This window comes from Pangasianodon hypophthalmus, chromosome 3, assembly GCF_027358585.1.
Source record: "Pangasianodon hypophthalmus isolate fPanHyp1 chromosome 3, fPanHyp1.pri, whole genome shotgun sequence".
NCBI classification, from domain to species: Eukaryota; Metazoa; Chordata; class Actinopteri; order Siluriformes; family Pangasiidae; genus Pangasianodon; species Pangasianodon hypophthalmus.
The window spans coordinates 10,182,222-10,205,573 of NC_069712.1; the positions used below are offsets into that span (position 1 = coordinate 10,182,222).

General features: G+C 37.0%; 1 protein-coding gene across 4 annotated transcripts; it reads left to right on the forward strand.

Moving 5' to 3' along the window:
• The first annotated feature begins 3,618 nt into the window (after nt 1-3,618).
• On the forward strand, nt 3,619-23,135 carry rufy2 (RUN and FYVE domain containing 2). 4 transcript variants are annotated; one of them, XM_026934220.3, is made up of 19 exons: nt 3,619-3,757; nt 4,275-4,445; nt 8,706-8,879; nt 9,820-9,937; nt 13,270-13,371; nt 13,848-13,971; nt 14,380-14,444; nt 15,140-15,205; nt 15,314-15,383; nt 15,475-15,576; nt 16,092-16,208; nt 17,087-17,254; nt 17,371-17,468; nt 19,658-19,777; nt 20,032-20,161; nt 20,920-21,014; nt 21,131-21,179; nt 22,286-22,366; nt 22,722-23,135. In XM_026934220.3, exons 2-19 carry the CDS (start codon nt 4,370-4,372, stop codon nt 22,863-22,865), a joined length of 1,899 nt encoding a protein of 632 aa, XP_026790021.1. In that variant the 5' UTR covers nt 3,619-3,757; nt 4,275-4,369; the 3' UTR covers nt 22,866-23,135. The 4 variants fall into 4 exon arrangements, with proteins under 4 accessions (XP_026790021.1, XP_053088633.1, XP_026790012.1 ...); XM_053232658.1 differs by lacking the exon at nt 3,619-3,757 and adding an exon at nt 3,843-3,858; XM_026934211.3 differs by lacking the exons at nt 3,619-3,757; nt 4,275-4,445 and adding an exon at nt 6,444-6,978.
• The last annotated feature ends 217 nt before the right edge of the window (nt 23,136-23,352 follow it).

Consider the following 23,352-nt stretch of genomic DNA (forward strand, 5'->3'; position numbering starts at 1 on the left):
GGTCCATTGAGGCTCTTTGTTTATTTTAATGAAGTTTGTGTTCTGCTAATTTGATAAGGCTCAATACTGTCTCAGTAAAGAATTCCCTTCTCAACCTCAGGAAATCACTCCCTATTAGTCTTTCGTCAAACAAAATGAATGGCTTTCAGTTAAACATTTTTAATAATGATCAGTTATTAGTTAGTTATTAGTTATTTGACATTTGTCCAATTTACATTTCAATTAAGAAATTCAGTTATTTATAATCTCAAGAGTAATTAACATTTTAAGTAAATAATGATGCTGTCTTCTCTAATATTTGATCCCAGCAGATCTCTTTGAGTCTTGAACTTCAAATTTCCACTTCAGCTTAATGAATCTATTCTCAGTGGTGACGTTTGGTGGTCTCTATTATCTCTGTGTCTGTGTGGATTCGGTTTAGAATATTTGGTGTTGGAAATAACTGTGGGGAAAACTGACTGATTACATCCTTTCATTACAGAACAGAAATACAGACTGGGATTAGCTTTTGCTTGTGTCTGCAATAGACAGTCTATCTGAATACTTCTGAATAATACTTGTAGGAATAATTAACTGTTGAATATCATGGAAGATGCCTGAATGCATTTAAAGTGGGTGACTGCTGCCTCTGACCTTTCACACTGACAAATCCACTGACAGGAGATTATAAATATATAGTATTGAATATAATATTGAAAGAGTAGTGATGTTTTAGGCACAGGTTCTAAATATAACCCATCAGCCATCCCTTGTGCCTGCATAAATAAAAGAAACTCCAAGGTTACTTATGATTTCCAGCTCTGCCCCCTTGCACATTTACAACGAGGCACAGGAGTATCTAATCAAGAATCATATTTGTACTACCTCACCCAGAGGAGTTGTGAAAAATTATCATTCTAATTTGTGTGTGTGTGTGAAAGAGCAATGCTATTTATATTTAAACACAATCACAACACTAGAACAGAGAGTCCAAGTGTAATCAAACCAATGCCCTAGGTTTAATGCCTGAAGGACCCTCCAGTTTCAATCAAATGTGTTTTCATGTTTTAAAAAAAAAGGAGTGAAAATGATTGGGATCCCTTGTTTCCTCTGCACCTTCTGAATTATAACATGACTTTAAGTGGATCTCAAGAGGTGATTTAAATAGGCAGCAAACCCATAGTGCAGGCTCTTAGATGTTTTTGTTTGCAAATTGACCACATTTAGTATTCTAGCAATTTAGCAGAAGGCAATCCAATCTATCTGACTTTGGTAAATTGCTTGAAAAAAAAAAACAAAACAATCATGTCCGTGCCATTACCAAATAGAAATCCAAATACATGTACTGTTGATTTTCTCTGTACATTGGGAAACTTTCTTATCCAGTCAAGCTGACATTTTAAACATTTCACAGCTGCTATCTTATCCACCACAGCCTTTAGCATACAGGTTAGATCAGGGAATCAAGTGTATGCACTCTTGCTTTAAAGCAAATATTTGGTGCTAAATCTTGAAGCATGTTGGAACCGTGTAGATCAGCGCATAACGAGATAACAGAAACAAGACATTTACATTTAAATCTAAATTGCTATTACAGGTGCCAGGTATCAAACGATATTTCTTCTAGTCATTATTAGGCATTTCAGAATTATCAAATGTGTAAATCTTATAAACAATCATAGTTATGTTTCTTATTTTTGTCAACATTTCACCCATCATAATCCTGCTCATTAGGTTTTAATAGCTCCTCAGTAAAAACAGACAGACAGACAGATACATACATACATACATACATACTGTAGTAAGCTTGCAGCTGGTCCTTAATTCAGGTCATTCAAAGTGTCTTTTAGTACCCCACACATTATTTTCTCAATTATTAATATTCAGACCTGAACATTTAGGAGGGTTTAGATCAGGGGTCTTCAAGCTTATCAGCAAAGGGCCAGCGTGGCTGCAAGCTTTCACTGCAGTCAGATAAGAACTACACCTAATAGTCAATTGAAAATCATGACTGACTGATTAAACAGATGGAATCTGTTCATCAGCTCTTGCTTTTTCCAACCCCCCATTTCTTAATGTCCTTTCAGTAAAAATCAGATTATATCAGTAGCTCTGGGCTTTACAATCTGCTATCTTACAGGTGAAAGTTAAAAAGAAACAAGAACTTGCTCGTTTCACTTGTCTACATCTGCTCACACACAAAATAGTGAACATACAGTATTTGCTATGTTTAGTGCTTATTAATGACACCTGAGGTCAAAACCAAAGTCTATCTTTTTTTTTAATCCATGTGTAAATGGTCTAAATATAGTTTCTTACTCAGACTAATGCTTATTTATGACACTTTTTTTTAACAGTATTGATTGTCTCAAAGCAATATTATAATCATCAGTGCCTTTACCCCCTAGTGCACAAGCCAAGGATGAGGTAGAGGATGAAGGATGAAGACTCACCACACGACCCTATCCTCCTGTTGAGGGTAATTCATGGGAATTGGGTTTTTGGTATTATATAATGTTTCCAGCTGTGTGTAATGAATATTATGTTGATGGTTATCAATAAAAATCTCAGTAAATGAGTTATCACTGGAATCATTATTTTATAGGTAAAGCAGGCAGGGACGTGTAGTCTCCAGGACAGGAGCAAGACATTGTTGGCCTCAGGATGTCAGGAGCCTGTGTGCCTCTGTTGGCATCCTGTGATCAGGGCAGAGAAAGAGGTAGTGAAAAGAAATCCTGCTTAAAATGGTGGTAAAACAATTGCATGACTTGTTTAAAATGCATGCAACAGTTGCAGTAAGAGTCCTAGTGTAGGAAGTATACACAATGTTAGGGCAGAGTAATACAGGATATTATGGCATAAGTACCAAAATGGGCTTTTCTTGTGAATGCTAAAATCTTATTTCTGGTAAACACTGCCATCTTCTGGATTACAAATGCCACACCACCTACTAAGTTAGGTTTGTCCAGAGTCAAAACTAATATTTAAACTGATTATAGGCTACACATAACATTCTGTCTATCTCTAATTGAAAAAGATAAAAACACAGACAAATGTAAATAGGTGTGTCTCTGTGTGCAGTACTTTAAACTGTACACTTTGGCTGTTTTAAATTCAGTTCAATTCAATTCATGCTGTAGATCAGAGTTCAATTAGCTGATTGACTTGAACAGCCAACAGACATTAACCTATTCTATTATTATTAACATGTCTGAGCTTTTCCATTTGCCCCAAATTGGATTCATATGAAGGAATCTGTAATCAGCCTCGAAATCTGTATAGCATTACTGGACAATTTGTAGCAGTGTGGATTTACTGTTCATTTATTTATTTCATTTTAAGAATAATTATACACTCTTTAACAATTCTCAATACTCAGATACAAATAGAAGTCTAACACAAATAGTTTAATAATTCTCTTCCTTTATCAATGTCTTCGAAACATTGTTTTGTCTTTTTTGTGCTTAGCTAAACAAATACCAAATGTAGTGCACCGTCACTCTGTCAGTTCCACTTCCGCAATAACAGAGCTTTCGTTTGATTGGCTGGCAAGCCCGCACTGTTGCCCCGCCCCTTTGGTTTGCCCGCCCCTTGTTACAGTGGGAGTGAAGCTCCGCCTCCGGCCATGCTGGTGCTCTCCCCCATCGTGCTGTGCTGCGTTCCAGCAGGAGACGTCTCCTCCCCATCATCCACTTCTACTGCAGCAAATGAGGCTCCATCATTGCATAGGCAGTGCAAACAGAGCCAGTTTCATGCATCCGGGTTCAGCCTGAGAGCGGTAAGTGTGTGTGTGTGTGTGTGTGTGTGTGTGCTGCTTCACTGACTGATTTGTGTGAGGTTGTGTGCATTTCATGGCCACAGAAGATGCATTGCTTCCAGGTCTGTATACATGTTTAATGTAAACATGCATGTGTCCATACATAGCTCTCTGGTGTTGTGTAAATGCTATGTTTTTATTCTAGTTCAAATTTGTGCTAATCCCAATCCATGAGGAAGGAGATGCAGGAAACAAGTCATATGACACTAAGGGCAGGGCAGCATGAATACATGGTGTTCACTATGTAAGTCCTGCTGAGGGGCAGATCCAAGTCAGCAGTTGTTCATAATAACATTACACTCAGTATTTCCTGCTTAGTTATGCTAAGGCGATTTGGAGAAAATCCTCAGTTAAGACATGTTATGTCTTGTCCAACTTGTATGGATAAGCTTCAGGTAGAAAGCTGCATCATGTAACATGAGAAAGCAGAGAATTTTCTGCAATATCAATTTAAAGAGAATAGTGTTCTTTGTGTTAGGTCACTGGAATCAGTGAACTGGATCCCGAAGGCTGAGGTCTGAGTAAGGATTATTAAAGCTGTGGGAAAAGGACAAGGCCAGAGGTGGAGCAGTCATGTACTCGCCTCAGAGTCTTCACCGTTGGGGCATCACCCACAGCGAGAGCATGGAGCGCCTTGCCTACTGTCAAGGTAAGACACGCCAGTGTAAGTTTGGTTTGCTCTTTACTATTAATCTATAATCAGTGTGAGAAAATGATCCAAGTGTGAGATAAAAAAGACTTTCCGATTTGGATTATCAGCTACATTCGACACATGTGAACACAAATGAGGACGCTATGATCATTAACTCAAAGTGATGCCTGATGTCTCTCTGTTGTCCCTAGCCATCATTTGCATGCACTATAGTAACCGAGAAAACACTAATAATTTATAAAATGTTCATATTAGGTTTGCTCATCAATGTATTTCAGAGCAGTCAAATTGGATAATTTACAATTATACAGTTTAACAAGCAGTAATCTCACTCAGTTACAAGATCTTAAAATGGTTTAAGGATTAATTGCACTCATTCAGATAGCACATAACACAGACAAACATATGTAGCTAAATAGCTAAATAATACCACTGATTAAACAAATCTGCATGCATCACAAAATTGGCTCAAAAGACCTTGGTTTATTAGTAATTCAGTGAGTAATAGCCGTAAAGTGATTTCTGCTACGGTATTCAGCTGCTCTGTAAGCAACATTTGTTCATTTTAATAGGCTTCATAACAGCATGTCAATGTCAATGTCAAAGCTATTTATGTAGCACCATTAAAAACAACATAGGTTGACCAAAGTGCTTTACAACAATAAATACAAAAACTAAAATAAAAAAATATATGTAACAGTCATATAACAAATATAGAACTATCTCTACGGCAGGTCAAATGCTAAGGAAAAGAAATACGTTTTTAAAGTTTTTAAGTATGTCATACAACAGACACTACTAAAAGTATTTTAATACTTGACACAGTTTTGTGGGTTATTTACCTTCAGGAGTTCTACAATCCTTTTCACGGCTTTTACCAGATTTGTAAACAAAAGTCAGTTCCTTATTTGTGCTGACTTTTAAAGGTCATTACCTTTATCATAAAACAATAAAAATATGAAATGGAATCTGCACTAATGAGGCTACATGAATGCAGAAAATAGGGAACTGTAGTGTCTGAGACAATAGTATGCCATACTTTATTTTCCAGAATGGTTTCTTATTTTCCGTATTTTGTCAGGCATGGAAACAAGTGTTTCATATTTCCATAAATTATATACTTTTCTAAGAAATAACCCTGCAACTGAGTAATTGCTTAGCTGTTTGGCTTGCATGATGTTACCTACATCAGTGGTTCTCAAAGTGGGATCTGTGAAGCATAGCCAGTGATTTTAGTTACAGTGGAGGAAATCATAACCCAGCCTTATACAACGTTATTATATTTATTGTTGCACTTATTAGACTGTTTGAGAGTTTATTTGAATTGAATAGGTTTAATCCAAAACTCAATGACTCAGACCTATAAATAATATCAACTTGGGCCTAATGTGTTCTGTTAATTTAAAAAAAAAAAAAAAAAAACTCCAGTAAATATCCATAATATTTGTAAATAATTAAATTGAGAGGGTCAGGGGATTTATTTTACAGTCTTTGGCTACAAAGCATTTGACAACCCCTGACCTACATTAGTCTAAAAAAAAAAAAAAAAAAAAGATTAAAAATGCAAACACTGAACATGTTTTGTTCACATTTGGGAACAAACCATTTGGTGGGGGTGGGGGGTAGGGGTCACAAATGTTATGGTCCTTTTTGGTTCTCTGTGTAATAAAGGCCCAAATTTATATATAATAAATGGCACCCCCTATATATATGTGTCTGTGTGTATGTGTATATATATATATATATATATATATATATATATATATATATATATATATATATATATTATACACACACACACATGGTGTACATTTGTGGAAAGTGTTTGTGTACAGTTGATGGCTTTGTGCTGTGCTGTAGGTGCTGATTTTGATGCCAGCAGCAGAGGGAAGCAGATCCCGCTGTATTCTCTACAGGGTGACGTCAGCGCGCAGAGCTGTAGTTGTGAACGCCTCTCTCTCTCTCTCTCTCTCTCTCTCTCTCTCTCTCTCTCTCTCTCTCTCTCTCTCTTTCTGGCTGTAAACAGAATCTCCCATGTAGCGCTTCATCCTGCGCTTCCCTGTCCGCACAGTCGCTGTTGTATGAATAGAAGTCGTAGTTTGAGGTGTGTTGTCTCCTAGCACGGGTTTAGGGGGTGTCGGTTATTAACTCTCCGCGTCGTGTAACATGTCCGCCGCGGTGTGGGAGCTGAAGACGCCGCTGCTCCCGGCCGTGTGACAGGCGCGTTCCCGGGCAGCGATGGCCGCACCTGCAGAGCAGGAGCTCACCTTGGCCGAGGCGGACTCCGGTAAAGACAAAGCGCAGGTTTTCGGGATTCTTCGGCTGCAGGAGGAGAGTAAATGCGGCGGTGAGAAGGCTGTGAGCAGCACTAGTGCTAGCAGCAGCAGCAGCAGGACAGACGGGAGATGGCAGGCGCCCATATTCGCTTTAGCTCGGAAAGCCTCGGAAACCATTTCAAGCGGAATTCACGTCCTGCCCAAAGTGGCCGAGTCTAAAGTGTGCCCTTTTTCAGAGGAATGGAGTGTCAAGGGTGAGTTTTTTGATTTCGAGGAAGACATAAAAAATCAAAAATAGGACAAAAGCGCGATAGACATACAGTATAAGCTGTACTGTGTATTATTCTGGCTGTGATTATATTAATATTAATATTAATCACGCCTATTTGATAAATCCAAATAACGTTTAATGGAAGAGCTTCAACGTTATGTAATATTAAATATGTCAAATTCATTTCAAAACACAGGTCTTAAAGTAGGCTAAATAGCAAACATTTATATTTGGGCGGATAGTGCACAGGGTGTAAAAGCCTTTATTTTAGACCCTTGGCATTGTGGATGGAGCCATCCGGGACTCGGCCTGCTGATGAGGAGTAGTCAGGCTGGAGCATACCACGTGGTAGAGATTCTGTCCAATCAGCGTGTTCGGACACATCTGTACGCATGACGACATCTTGAACCAGCTGTTAAAGGCAGATTACTAATTTACTCTGTTTTAAACCTTCTGCAGACTCCTTTAACTAAAAAATAATACCACTGACCCCTTCAGTGCTTTATTCAAAATTCAAAATATTCAAATAGGCTCCTTATGTAAACAATTATATTCTGATTATTTATTGTATACAGAGTTTTTTGGTACTGAATCTTCCTCCCACAGAAGTCATTAGTTAATAATATTATTTATAAGCTGACTTGTTTTGATGTGGTATATAAATTCATTCAGATCAAATACGGCCGGTTGTATAAGCTAAAAACTATATACAAGAAGCTCAGTAAATTATAATAACCTTGATAATGGTGGGTTGTGGTTTCCACTACTGTTTTAAAAACAAATCACGGACCCTCTGGCTTCACGGATCCTTGGGGTTCCCAGATCCCGCTTTGAGAACCACCAATCTATTGGACTTACAGTTGAATGAAAATGTTTGCATGTCACATGGTTTCTGAGTGGAAAAAAACAATGTGTATCCTGTAACAAAACAGTAATCCAAAACAAAGCGCAAAATTTAAAAAATGTTTGAAAAGAACCAAGAGAAAAAAAGCAAAGTCTTGTCATGGCCTTCTGGATCTCTGGATCTGATGTGAAGAAGGCAGTGTCTGACATCTGGCAGAGTCGGACAGAAATATCAGGAAGAATGTGCAGGTTGTGCAATAAATATTATTGAGAGGATACACAGCTGTTGTATATCCTCTCAGTAATATTTATTTTGACATTTTTTAGGCATTTATAAAGACACATTTTTTAGAGATTAGTTACACTAATATCTAAATGTTGTTCTAATATGTTAATATATTAACAAAGGAATACTCAAGCAATTGTGTTACTTGTGATACTGAAGGAACATCTGTGAATAGGCTTCATGTTGTCCTAAGGGGATGGAAGCTTTTCCAGTTGACTGTATAATGCACTGCGGAAGGCATTATTTCCCATGTGTTTATTTGGGATTCAGGTATTGGCATAAAAACAGGCAAGGAAAAAGTACATGTGACGCCAAACTGCATACTACTGCTTCACACATCAGCGAACACTCACACACATACACACACACACACACACACACACAGCTACCTAAAGGTTAAAGATTAAGTGTACCTTTTAGCTAAGTCAGCTGAGTTGGCTACTGATTGGCCACATGACGGAGGTTTGTATTGTTCTAGTTTCTGATAATACATTTCTTAAACAACTAAAAATCTCTCAGTCACACAGCATTTTATTATTAAACTACATCCAAATGTAGTTCTCTTTTGCTTTGTTTTCTAGCCTTCCGGGATCCTATGGCTATGGAAAGGGCCAACTTGCTGAACATGGCCAAGCTCAGCATTAAAGGGCTGATCGAGTCGGCTCTGAGCTTTGGTCGTACGCTGGACTCTGATTATCCCCCACTGCAGCAGTTCTTTGTGGTCATGGAGCACTGTCTGAAGCATGGCCTTAAAGGTACAACAGTCAGCACTGAACCCCGTCACCCTGTATAACGAATGCACAGTTTTCCAGATACAGTTTTCCAGAATAATTTTTACAATGAATGGGGAATTGCAGTTAGAAGCCATGATGGTCTTGGACCAATGCTGTGATCAACTCGAATGTGAGAAGTCACTATTTGTAATGATGTCATTTTGGACTTCCATGTGTTCAAGCTATAAAGTGGGAAGAAACATGGATGCCTCCATGTTCATCTTTTGTTAGCAACAATCTAGCCAGCTAATGTTAGTGATATGAGTGATGTATATTTACCTCCTCAAAACAGCAATCTGTACAGTCAGCGTAATAGATTTAACTAGCTAATATGCCTGTATGTTAATCTGAAGTAAATACTAGTATGTACAGTATAACTCATTTAAAAGTGAAAAACTGCCACTTTGTTTACAGTTTATGCCGTGAGCACCCATGACGATATAACGCCATGTACTGAACGTGGGGTTGAGGACATTTATCTGATTTTCTGTGTTGTAATTGAGGCAGCATTTGCTTTGTTTTTTCTTAGTCAGAAATGGAAATCTGAGTTTCAAGCTTTAGTCAAAAGCCGCATTAATTCATCCTATATCTGGAAACGGAAAATGTTTTAAGTTTGGTTGTAGCTAAAGTTCATTATGAGGTATTCTTGTTAAATTTTCACAAGTCAAATTTTGTCAGTGTTATTTTTAATAATATTTTTACCATTGGACAGATAGTCATGCCAGGAAGTAAGTACTGAATCATAGGAACCTATTTTGTCATCTCTGGAAACATTGAATACACTGTTTAAGAGAGCACTGAAATCACAGGGTTTGGACCGATTCACAAGAGATGCCTCTGATAGATTGAACTCGTGACTTGCTTGTGCTTCTGCTATTAGGAATTTGGTCCTGTGCAATAAACTAGTTTGTCTCTGCTTCAGTGAAGAAGACGTTTCTTGGATACAACAAGTCGCTGTGGGGGCCTCTGGAGATGGTGGAGAAGCTCTGCCCGGAGGCAGGGGAGATTGCAGCCAGTGTTCGAGACTTACCCGGCCTCAAGTACGCTCATAAACACAGTCGCTCACTGCCATAGTCATCATGCAAAGTGAATTTTATTGCTATCAGCACCACTGCTTTTGGCGATAGCTTTAATTTAATTTAGCGTTTGTATATTTGATTAAATACTAATAGCTCAGTGAAAAGCAACTTCAGACTCTGGCCATTTGCATGTGCAAATTTCTAGTCATTCTATAATTATTTGTATCCTTCAGGAGAATGGGCCAAAAAATATGGTACAATGTAAAAATGAATTCAATAATTTAAAAATTTCATTCAAGCAACTTTAGAAACTACTTGCCCTTAACAAATTACTCTCATGAGGATTACTGTTTCTTCCCTGATGATTGACAGATTGTTGATAATGCAAATAATGGATATATAAATATGATCAGATTAAATACCGTTATATACCATCACAAAAAATTTGAAGTCTTAAACAGTCACACATTTGCCAGGAAAAGGACACAGGGGCATAGCACACTTTGAGGAGGCAAAGAAGACCCCTGAAGACCATGTTTAAAAAAAAAAAGCGCAGTTTAGCTGATTATTGTGGTTCCAATAATAAAGCTTCAAAATCAACTATTATATGCTGCCTCTATAACAACAAGCTAATTGTAATGGTTTCAATGAAAAAAGAAAAAACTCTTAAAGAGAGCAACCCACAAAATTCAGTGCCGGAACGTCTCCTAGCAACATTGGAACAGCAATTAGAATGATGTGTTGTGAAGAGAAGTGGTTGGCTGGTCACACTAGGTTATTGTTGTATGAAAAAGTGTTATAATTAGTTGAAAAAAAAAAAAAGGAAAAGTACTTGAAAGCCACCGAAACAAATTTGTTGTTATAATAGTGATGCATCATTGAAGCTTTGTAGCCAATGGTTAAGGAGGTCATGTGAAGATTAATGGCATCAAATGTACCAGGCTATTTTTTGCAGGTTGCCTCTGCCAGGAGGTTAAGACTTGGCTGTAGATACTTCAACAAGATAATGATTCTGAACATACATCCAAATCAACACAGAAATGTTTGCAGGATGCATAATCTATGCTCTGCAGTAGCATTATGTTCTGGATTAGAACCATATTGAAAACCTGCAGTCTGAATTAAACAGGACAATCCACATTCACAAAACTGAGAATAGAAATATATAATATAAATTCCTGCATGGAGGAATGGCCAGGACTCCTCTATAAGTGTCTACAATATTGTTGGACATCACAGAAAAGTGCTCAGTGCTGTTGTTCTCTCAGGGGAGGCTTCACCAAATATTATATCTGGGCTGCCATTCATTTTGAACACAGTATCTTCCAGAAAATTGCACTGTTTTAGAAAGTTTTAAAAAATGTAGTAAAATAAAATTATATAGCAGCCCATATGTTTACGATTACATAACATTATTACAATATGTAATATTAATTATATGTGTCATTTATATATTCATATAGAGAGCTTATTAAAGTCCTCTGTCCTGTTCTCTTGTATTCTCTGTACGTTCATTTTAGATCAAAATAGCTAGCTTGGCAGGCAACCGAAACCTGTACCCATCTGTGGAAAACAGTCCTTTTCCTGTGTGCAGGACTGGTCTTTAGAGACAAATTAAACTGAAAGGGGAAGTGTAAATGTCAGTTTGGTTTCCCTGACACACATGAAACTTGCAAGCATAAAAAGCCACATAATTCTTTCAAGCCAGTTATTTTGTATGAAGCTATTTAACTGTTATACTGGTGAGTTCGCATTCAGTAAAAAAAATTATATATATGTTTCTACATCTAAATTTGAATGTGTAAAATTTGGACTCACAATCTAGAGAATGATTCGCAGTAACATAGTCAGTAGATGCCACAGTATAAGTGTTTTCATACCACAGCACTGCTGAATTCTTGGTTCTGTTTGGTCAGAAGGTGTGAATTAATTTTCTGTAACAGCAGCTCTGACAGTAGTTCTGGCTGCAAGGCAAATCACAGGGTTATAACATTAATGCACATGGTTTAATACATTGTCATTTCTAGAATAACAACTTACACAGGGACTTTTTTGGCAGATGCTCCATATAAATGATTAACGATAATGTGTGTAAGTGTTGATGCGGAGGCATGTTTTGTGCTTTGTAACAGTCAGAAATAAAGCTGTAACTTTCCAGTTTGGGAAAGTCTTAAGGACAGTGGGTTTTGGGGTTTCTCTGTAACCTAACAAGCTGTGTTTTTTTAAAAAAAATTTTTTTATTGATTTTAAGAGAGTAAAAAAAAGAGAGGCTGTTGAGGGAACAACTCTTTATAGCGGCCATAGTATGTGATGAGTGATAACAGGAACTAACTTGTTTCACAGATGTTCCACATTAACACTAAACATACAGTAACTATAAGCAGATGCAACATACATTGTGTCATTAGTCAGTAAATTAAAAATTGTAAGCGTTGGCAAATTACTGTGGCGTAAGAGGAATAAACCAGTTTGGGATGCGTTGTTGCAGGAAAATAATCAGCTTTGGAGTGGTAACATTACACCACCCCGTCTTTGATTATTTTCTTATAGCAGCACATCCTGTCGTGTTTTATTCCTTACATAATAAATGTCTAGCAAGGAGTCGTAACATAAAATTGATAAATTTATATAAAGATTTCTGAGCTGAGAATGAGAGGCAATAATTAACACGTTATTAGAGCTGATAACCACAACCGGTTACTTTCCTTTAGTGCCCCTTTAAAATTGTTATACAAAATACAGAAAGTGTAAGACAAGCCAGAACTTTTATTAAAGATGTCCCACTGATGCACTGTACATAGCTATGACACAACTAAATCAGACATAACGTTATTATAAACATACACTGCAGTTAATACAAGGAGAAAGAAGATCATTTCCTTGTATTGTATTATCTCTGATGGATAGACAGTGTTGTTTTTGCTACTGCTATTTTCTTCTTTGCTACTGCTGGCAGCCTCATTTTCTTTATGTATGTCACTTTTTAAATGTTTAATTAGGTTAGGGGTATGGAAAGTTTTGACTGTGGTTTGCACTGTGTCTTACTTAAACATGTTGCTGTAAGTCTGTTGTGCCCTGCTGAAGACTTGAACAACCTTCACCTGTGTGTCATTGCAAAACATGGGACATAAAGGCATCAGACGTGAATGCTTTCTGTAATTCCAATTATGTAAATTACTCAATTATTATTCAACATATTATATATAACCAATATATCATTCACTCCTACTACTAACTGCCAACACTTTGCACCAAATGTCTTAGCTTGTTAGTACACAGTGTTTGAGGTAACTGTGGATTGTGTAGAAAAGGGTTTTTTTTTCCCTCATGAGGTGTGTATGCACATTTGTCAGGACTCCTCTGGGTCGAGCGAGGGCTTGGCTGCGTCTGGCACTGATGCAGAAGAGATTAGCAGACTACCTGCGTGTACTGATCACCAGGAAAGACATACTGAGGTAACAAACTTTAACTTTTACATGCATCGTGGTGCTGACCTTAATCTACAGTATGTCCTTAATTTCTTTACTTTGTGTGTCCAAGTCCTGGGGAAGCCTTGGAGTGTGTTCAACACTTTATAAAAAAAAAAAAAACACTCATCTGGTAATTATTAAGCTTTTTTATCAGCTGTTGAGTGAGAGCAGAGGAAAAGCAAATAGCACAGTAAATGAGGAGTCATGAGGATTGCAAATGTAAAGCAGTGAAATAAATTCCTTGTTTTTCTTGTTCAGTATCACACTGGACATTGTGTGCAGAATAGCAGAGACGTCTGAAGTGCTCCAGTGTAAATCCATTTTTCCTCGGCACAGGATTTGACACTTCATTTCCTGCCAAAGAGTGTGTCATCAAGCTGCCACTCCCACTCCCGTAAAGCTGTTTTGAAGCATGAGTCAATGTCATAAGCTCATTGTTGGCCCTGTTTTGTGTTGTGTAGTGATTTCTATGAAAGCTCAGCAGTCATGCTGGAGGAGGAGGGAGCCGTCATCGTTGGTCTCCTGGTGGGACTCAACGTCATCGATGCCAACCTGTGTGTGAAGGGCGAGGACCTTGACACCCAAGTAGGGGAAATTCTCTTGTATTTGTTTTCTTCTACTAGGGTCCACATTATTAGCTATCTGATATACAGTATATACATTTTCTAGTGCCCAGAAGTTTTGGGTTAGTTTGGTTAGGTTTCCTAAAACCATAATTCATTTGGTTAATACATTTTATAATACAGATACAGGTAAAGGTCCTTGCAGAAGAGGTAATATGTGCTTCTGAAAGCATTTCTAATGTTAGGAACCTTTATAGATTCGTTGGAAAATATAAAAGCAGATTAGCACCATCTGCTGTAGAAAACTTAGGCCATTTTTATGTAAAGAACATATTGTATATTTACTTATGTAAATATAAAAATATTATATTTTACATAAGTAAATATAAGTTTTCTATTTAACTTATATTAAGTTATATGAACTCTTCAGGTTGGGGTGATTGACTTCTCCATGTACTTAAAAAATGATATTGATGACTACAGAAGTGAAGAAAGGTAAGAGGTCATTTCATTCTTCCAGAAATATATAGATTCTAGTTAATATATTATTATGCTAAATTAAGACATAGAGCTACACATTAATGACTAAAATGGCCTTTGTGGCTATTTTGTTTAATATTGAATTGAAGATTGTTGATCAGAATTATTTAGAGACCAAAATCTGGGGCCAAAGCAATTTTATTTCATCATTTTACATAACCAAAAACCAGGCCTTCTTTCTTATATTGTACGTTATAAGCCTATATTCTTGTATTCTAATAAAGTCTGTAATTTTGTATTCAAGCTTATATTTAAATGTAGAAATCTTTAAATTAAAATTAACTTCGCTATATTGAGTGTATCTTTTAAATACTCAGTATAAATGCAAGTATAATAAATAAATATAACTACACATTGTACATACATACATGTATTCATACATAAGCAAGCAAGCTGAGTATGCGCCCACACAGTGAAATGCTTGGGAACTTGGGTTTTAATGCACCAGTATTATCTAATGTTAGCAAGTTCGTTTGATTTGATTTTAAAATGATTAATTGTGTAGTTCTAATGACGTGTATATGATGTTCATGTCCAGTCTTCATTTTGTACTATGAGCAGAACCACAGAACCTTACTTCATTCAAAGTGGAGTATTAAATATAAATTACCAGACTAATAATGCTTTGTACTTTATCACTGCTTAAATAGAAATGGTCAAATTGCGGCAATATTGGACCAGAAGAACTACGTTGAAGAACTAAACAGGCAGCTCAAGTAAGCATATATTGTTCTGTAAGATCAGCATGTAAGAGGTGTATGATAATATTCATCCATAATATTTAAGGTCCTTTAAAATTGAAACAAACCATTTCCCCACCTTAGTTCCACTGTTCAAGGTCTGCAGGGGCGTGTGGACTCATTAGAGAAATCAAATTCCAAACTCATTGAGGAGGTAGGAAGGCTTACAGTAACATCGTAGAATAATTCTCAATGTCAGCTATGAAGTCGGATATGATCTCAGCAGTTTTGTTTTTCTCCTGTAGTTGGCAATAGCAAAAAACAACATCATCAAACTGCAGGAAGAGAACCACCAGCTAAGAAACGAGAATTCATTAATTATCATGAAGGCTCAGCGCCGTCTTGAGGTACTGCATTGAATGTGTTGTGTGTTTTTCTGCAAACAAAATCTGTATATTGTTGTTCTTGCTTTAATTAGATTAAATGAATACAAAGCCAGTTAAAGTTCAAATCCCAAAGATGCCATATTCATCTAGTCATCCATGGCCAGGAGCCCAAGAGAGCAGCAGTGGCTGTGCTCTCTGGGTAGAAGGGATGGCATACTCTGTGTCCCTTGTCAGTTACACTGATACTAGCCAATCATGGGCATCTGTGAGCTCATGTATGCCGAAGAGGGCAGATGGTACTTTCCTCCAAGTGTCTCAGAGGAAGAACGAGTTAGCCTTCACCCTCCCTGGTTGGTAGCTATGATAGGGGAGAGCTAGTTCGTAGATGGGAATTGTAAAATTACCAAAATTGGGAGAAAACTGTGGTAAAAACTGAATAAGTAGCTTATGATAACAGTTATGGAATATGGCCTCTCACAATTTGTGTGGTTTTAATGAAAATAGTCTGAAGTTAAATGCTGCTCTGTTGTGCACAGGTTACACAGGGGGACGTAAACTGTGAGCTGGACACCTATAAACAGTCTAGGCAGGGCCTGGACGAAATGTACAACGAGGCACGGAGGCAGCTTAAGGAGGAGTGTCAGCTCCGGCAGGTCTCTTTTTAAATGACCTTCAGTGGTTTTTTTTTTAGTATGTTTTGAAAATCAGGACATCGTGACATTAAACGCTTGGTCAACCATGTATTCTCTAACGGTTTAGTTATAAGCTTTGGCTATCAATTTTACAGTGTGTACTTAAAGGAAGCATGCACCCTGAACAACTTGCATATAAATTTTTATATTGAACATGTGATCTTTAGTGGCATCCAGGATTTATTTTATAATACTGAGTTGACTATTTTAGTTTAAGCTTCATTCATTGACATGGTCCATTTTACTTTGGTTTACGGTTGCCTACATTACCCACAATGCCAATCAGCTACCTGCTCACAGTGGTGCCAGTGGGATTTAGTCTTTTTTTTTTTTTAGTCCTTTTACACTAAAGAGAGTGATGCAGCAGAGCTTTAGTCCTTTAGTCTGTCCAGCTCTCTCACCTCCATATCTTTACACTCTGCTCAAACATGGTGGGTTTCAAAAATTCAACTTTCATAAGAAACACCACCTTCAAAACCATTGCTGTAACATAACATCAGCATAACTGCATCATATAGCTGCATTGCATTCTGGGACGCTGAGTCCTGCATTTGCTGTAACCGGACCGTTATCACTTATGTTTGCGATCAGTGAAATTTGTTCTGCAATTAAACACCATCGTAACTGTTGTAGCAGTGTCTACCTGTAATGTCGGTGTGACACACACTTGCTAACTTCCCACGGGAATAATAAAATACCAGCACCAACCAACAAATTAGCATCAGAATCACTAAACATCACGAATTTAAACTATAAACATGTTTCATGGTGGACTTTTCCTTTAATCTCCTTGTATTCAATTTTATTTTAATATAACTAGTGAAACCACTGCATTGTAGGATGTGGAGAATGAGCTGGTGGTGCAGGTTAGCATGAAGCAGGAAATGGAACTGGCCATGAAGCTCTTAGAGAAGGACATCCATGAGAAGCAGGACACTTTGATTGGACTTCGGCAACAACTAGACGAGGTTAAAGCCATCAATGTGGAAATGTACCAGAAAATGCAGGTAATGTTGCAACCATTTTCACTTCTAAAAGTGAAAGGTTTATATTGTTTTTTTTTTTTTTCTTTGAAGCCTAAGACCACACAGTAAAAATAATCCTTTACTGCAATTGTCGCCAGACGTCTGATGATGGCATGAAGCAGAAGAATGACATGATTGCACGACTGGAGGAGAAGACCAATCAGATAACGGCTACGATGAAACAGCTAGAGCAAAGGTGAGTGACATTTAATATCATACTGAATGACATTTTGTCTGGCATAATGCTAAGTCATATTCCAGAGGTGCAAACAGCTTTGTTTGAGCAGTAGGAAACAACTATTACTAATTAGTGCTGGGTGATTTTCTCAATTAATTCGATTAATGCAAATTAATGTTTGAATGTATTTTCAAAATGTTATAATTGAGGTTGTACTTGTTTACATAGACATTTTTAATTTTAATTTTAAAAAATCTATAAATGCTGTTCCAAATTTTTAACCAACAAGAAGCAAAAACAGCCTTCTTAATGTGATAAACGCATCCTACAGCCTATGATACTCCAAAACACTGTGCGCACGTAGACAAAATACCCCCGCCAAGGTAAACAAGCAGCACTTCACTGAGGACTGTGCTCATAGCAAAGAAAGCTGGAAGTGTCATTCAGAGATGTGGAGTTTGTACAGGTTTGAGAAGTCAGTTGAACAAGTTCATGTGAAGTATAATACTGCATTCAACTTACCTTGTGAGTGGTAATTCCTTCATAAATATCCTTCATTTAAATGTCCTTTATTTAAATATCCTTCGTTTAGAAGGATTGTTTGCACTAGTTGCTATAGATGGTGCTGTTACTATTTTTGCACATCTGCATTTTCCAAAGTCCATTCTAATAAAATTTCTTGTTAACTTGTGTTATTTTTCAGTTGCATTATGTACGAACTGAAAGAAATTTGAAAAAAATTGCCCAGCCCTACTGCTAATATTACAATTACACAGCACTTTCATTGCGTAAAAAAAAATTGTGTAACAAAAAAAAAGAAAATACAGAAACATTTAACTGTTTTTAATCATGAGACTATTATAAAAAAAAAACAATAAAACATATAAAAAATTACAATGCACCTCTGGATATATATATATATATATATATGTGTGTGTGTGTGTGTGTGTGTGTGTTAGGCTAATGTTGACTTAAGGTCAGCGTAAGTCTAACTGCACCTGATTAAAGAGGCTCCAGCATTTCGTTTCTGCCAGACTGGCATGCACATTCTTTCTGCATGTTGTGTTTTTCATGTTAGTACTGAAGTTCTTTCTTCCATGTGGCCACTCATGCGTTAGTGTTTTTGTGTTATTTGGTTGTGTGGCGTGATGCTGTCAGAGCAGAGATGTCTCTGTCCACACACACACACCATCTTTCCCTTTTCTTCTTCATTGATTTACCACCATCTTGGTTGTGCTTATTTAAAGAATGCATTGCTAAACGACTTTTCAGAGCTTTGGATGACATGAAAATTCACTGATGTTTACATCCTCTTTCCCTTTTTGTTCTTCCCCTTTCTTTTCTTTTCTTTTTTCCTCATCCACTACCCTATTTTAACACCGTCATTTTACACCAATTTTTTTGTCTCTCCTCATTATAATGTTTTAAAAACTCTTCCTGTGTTAAACAAACTAGTGATAAAGATCTGCTCAGCCAGACACGAACTCTTGCCATGTCATTTGTAAAATGTGCCAGTACAGATACAGAACATCAGTACAAACTTGTTAAAGATATTTCTTTCTGAAATTAAGATAAATTTATTCTTTTTCCTGTAACAAAACATATTTGGCAGTATAAATATTGTGAAAGTAACAGGTTTTACTTCCCTATAGTGGCATTTTTTAGGTCTTGTTTAATGGATATTGTTTTTTCCATTTGATTAATTAATGATTTCATCAAACTTATTTCTTGTGGCACTGTAACACAACAAGTGTACTAATGTACAATTTTAAGGCAAAACTATGAATAATCTTGTCTTTTATCCAGATCATCAATAAATTTGACATTTTAAAATAATCATAAAGATTTATTTAGTGAATTATTTGATGAGTATTTTCCTAATGCTAATCCCATTGTTTCTTATTGAAGACATTCTTTAACATACTCTCTAACTCTTTAACGTAAAACCTAAACATATTAACTGCTTCGGTGAATGTAAAGCAAACCCAGTGCGCTTACATTTTAATTTACTTCTTTTCAGATTTCAATTCAGCTTTTTTTTTTTTTCTTTCATCTGGCTTTTGGCATATTTGTTGGCGGTCTATCATGAGGTAGCTTGCCTGTTGAGTTTTAGCCATCTTTTTTCTTATTTGTTCCATCCCATTCCCACCCCCTTTACCCTTGTGATCGGAGCCTCAGTTTTACCCAGTTGGTTTGACTTACACCAGATTGCAGGAAGCGGAGAGGGATCGACTCAGCACCGAGGACGGAGTGCGCAGATTCAAGCAGGACTTTGCCAACAAAGCAGACAGCCTCCAAAAGCAGATCGCCCAGAGAGAGAAGCAGATGTAAGTTGTTGTTTTAAAACTTTTAAAATTCATTAAAGCCATTTCTTTCTTAGTCTGTGCAGTGTGTGTGGTTCTAATGACACATAGTGAAACATATTAATTTTAACTAGCAGGAATAGGTCAAGGCAACTGACATTCTGATGAAGCCTGTCAGATGTGTTGACTTACTACTAAACATTTAAAATACTAGAACTCTCTTAATATAAATGGTTTTAAATGAGCTGTTTCATTTGAAATGTTCCTGTTTTCTGTAGGTTGCAGCTGGAAACAGACTTGAAAATCGAAAGGGAGTGGAGACAAACTCTACAGAACGACCTGGAAAGAGAACAAGAGACTGTCAGCCAACTGAGGGCTGAAGCACAGCATATTAATGTGCTCAAGAAGGTACACACAAATGCTTTCCAAGAAAGTCACCATGTTGATTAGAAATACAGACAGTGTCAAATTTAAAGCGAGTAAAAGGATGCATTAATTTTTGAGTTTAGCTTTTGTTCTCGGCTGTGTTTATACACACACACACACACATACACATACACACACGCATGGCAAATACTGATAAAATAAGTGGATGCACCTAAAAAGTATGGATGGCGTGAGCGCATTTTGGCTTGGTTTGGGTCCATTTGTCCCTTTGAGGGAAGAGTCGCTATAAATCAATTGACAAATTGACAGACAGGTGACATGGACAAGGAAAAACCATTCTCTGGCTGTACTGGAGGGAAGAACACTGGTGGTGGTGGAGAGTGCTTTCAAAATCTCCAAAAATGTTCAAATGGGTTGAGATCTGGTGACTTGGAAGGTCATATCATATGATTTACATCATTTTCTCAACAAACCATTCAGTGAGCCCTCGTGCCCTGTAGATATGGGCGGAGTCATCATGGAAGAGACCACTCCCATCATGATACAAACATTTAATTACAGGCAGAAGAATCTGGCTCTTCCCTCTAAGGGGACGAGTGTAGCCAAACCATGTCAGCAAAATACCCACAGTTACAACAGTTTTTACATGTATGTAGTATGCATTCATATGAACAGTAATTATTACTTTGTGGAGAATAGTTTTATGCTCATAAGTCTTTATTTATGAAAACAAGTCTCATGCTCATGGTAATGAAGTGTAAATTGTTGTTCTGTTTTAGGAGTTTCACAGATTGCAGGATGAGAACACACAGCTGAAGGGGATTTGTGAGGAACAAGAAAAAGCACTAGAAGAGCTGGGCTGCAAACTCAGCGAGTGAGTTCTCATAATCGCACTCTTTAGACCTGGATTTATTGTTTACACTTCAGCTTAGTTGTGTCATAAGAGAAAATCACTGTGATCCATATTGCACCAATTGTGTTTCATATTAGGTCAAAACTGAAAATTGAGGACATAAAGGAGGCCAATAAAGCACTTCAGGTATATGCTTCAGCAAACTTTTTGACCTTTCTGATCTAATTCAGTATGAATTGTGATTGATTATGAAGCGCATGTTTTAACTTTAACTAGTGATTCACAGAGCCGATACTGAGAATAGGAACTGAGGCTGATATCAGCCTGAAACTCTGGACTGACATTGGAGCACGTTTGGCATATTTTGCAGTTCGAGCCACTGACACATTTCATGCCCTAGTGGTGATGACTAACATGATACAGATCAGTGCACGTAGGTCAAAAATAGTTTTAACACAAGAACGTCCAAGATGGTCATTTACTCCCATGTCTACTGATCCCTGGCTTTCACTAAATTAGTCCATATCTTAGTCTGACATTGTTATGAGATCAGTATTAGGAAGACTATTATGTTATTAGGTAATTTTAGGTTCTGAGTATTTCTACCTCATCCGTGGCTGTCATTTTGACTGTACAGATTATAATGTATACTTCATCTTGTCTCAGTAACTATCCTGCATTTTGCCCACTATACAATGAGTTGCATGTTTAATTGGGAACTGTTAGTCTATTCACTTACACTTTGTTTCTATGAAGTAATATTTTTGCCTTAATTTGTATACCTAGTCTCCTTTCAGGCAGTTAGTATAATAATACAGGGTATATTCAGGAACCAATGAGTGTACCAAGTACCAAGAAGCACTATCTCTATTTCATCCAGTGTTAATGCCATTTTTCACCTGTAAGAAAAGATAAATATAAAAATAAAACACAAATATAAATCCAAACACATGTATATGTAGTTGATGTCCCATTGGTTCCTGAACTTTCGGACCCATCAGTAATGTGTAAATTAAGTAATAATGATCAAGATATAAAATTTGCCACGCTGACATTTAATATTACTTATCTTAACATAATTTATAATTTACATGATTTAAATTATTTTTTAATACTTATTCTGTATTAATTATAAATATGCATGCACAATTCAAATGATCAAACTACTCAGTAGCATTGGCCAATACCCAGAGCTCTGATATGAGAAAATATTGACAATTGGATTGATGTATTACTAATTGTAGTTTAATTTAATGCAGATTGGCTGTATTGTATGCTGGTTGTAATTTTAGGGTGGGCAGGTATGGCTTAAGGACAAAGATGCCACACACTGCAAACTTTGTGAGAAAGAGTTCTCCATCTCCAGGAGAAAGGTCAGAGCCACAACCCACAACCTGATCTTTATTCTTTACATTCTCTTTACATTCCAAAAAATGTGTTGTACTTGAAAAATATGTGATTTAATAAAAATGATAAATGATTTAATAAAATTTATTTTAAGTGTAGTGAACTGTGAAAAGATTTACCAATGTATTCGTAAATGTTTTTTGTACCTTTGGTCTGTTTATTATTCTAAGAATTTAATTACTTTTAGGCTGTCACCTCTAGTAAGAAAAGATCTCTGACACATTTTCCGCAGTAAAATAAAGAATGCCATGCAACTCCAGTGAAAGACTTCAGTGCTGTTTGCATCATTCTGCTCATCACTGCTCTTTCCTCCCTTCACAGCATCACTGTAGGAACTGCGGAGAAATCTTCTGCAATGCTTGCTCAGATAACGAGTTACCCCTCCCTGCTTCTCCGAAGCCTGTGCGAGTGTGTGATACGTGCCATGCTCTACTCCTCCAGCGCTGCTCTTCTAATGCCACATAAGACGTACACCAGTGTGTGCTGCCCATGCGGCCGGCTTTGGCTTTAACTCGGAGTGCCGTGATTTCCTGCCATGTGTCAAGCTATAACACAAGTGACCAAAATGGCTGTTTCCCAGTGTTTGAAGTTTACATTTCACACAGCAGTACTCCCCGTGGACAGCGTGGAAGTGAGGTAGCTGTTTAACGTTAAGTGCCCAGTGAAGGACGTGGGTATGGTGAACATACTGATTCAAGTCCTTGTATTTTTTATTTATTTTCTTTTGTTTTTTTTTTTTAAAAAAAAAAAAAAAAAGATAGTCAACTGCCTTTAGCACTACAACTAAGCAGCACTAAAGTGTACTAATACTCCAAACAGGTGAACGACATTCCAGTCTCTGCTCTGAGGAATGCAGGGTGAACAGTACATTCTTTATATAGTGTTAAGAAAGCAAAAAGCTGTATTATGGAAATACAGTGGGGATTTTATTTAAGTTTATTTTGTATTAAAA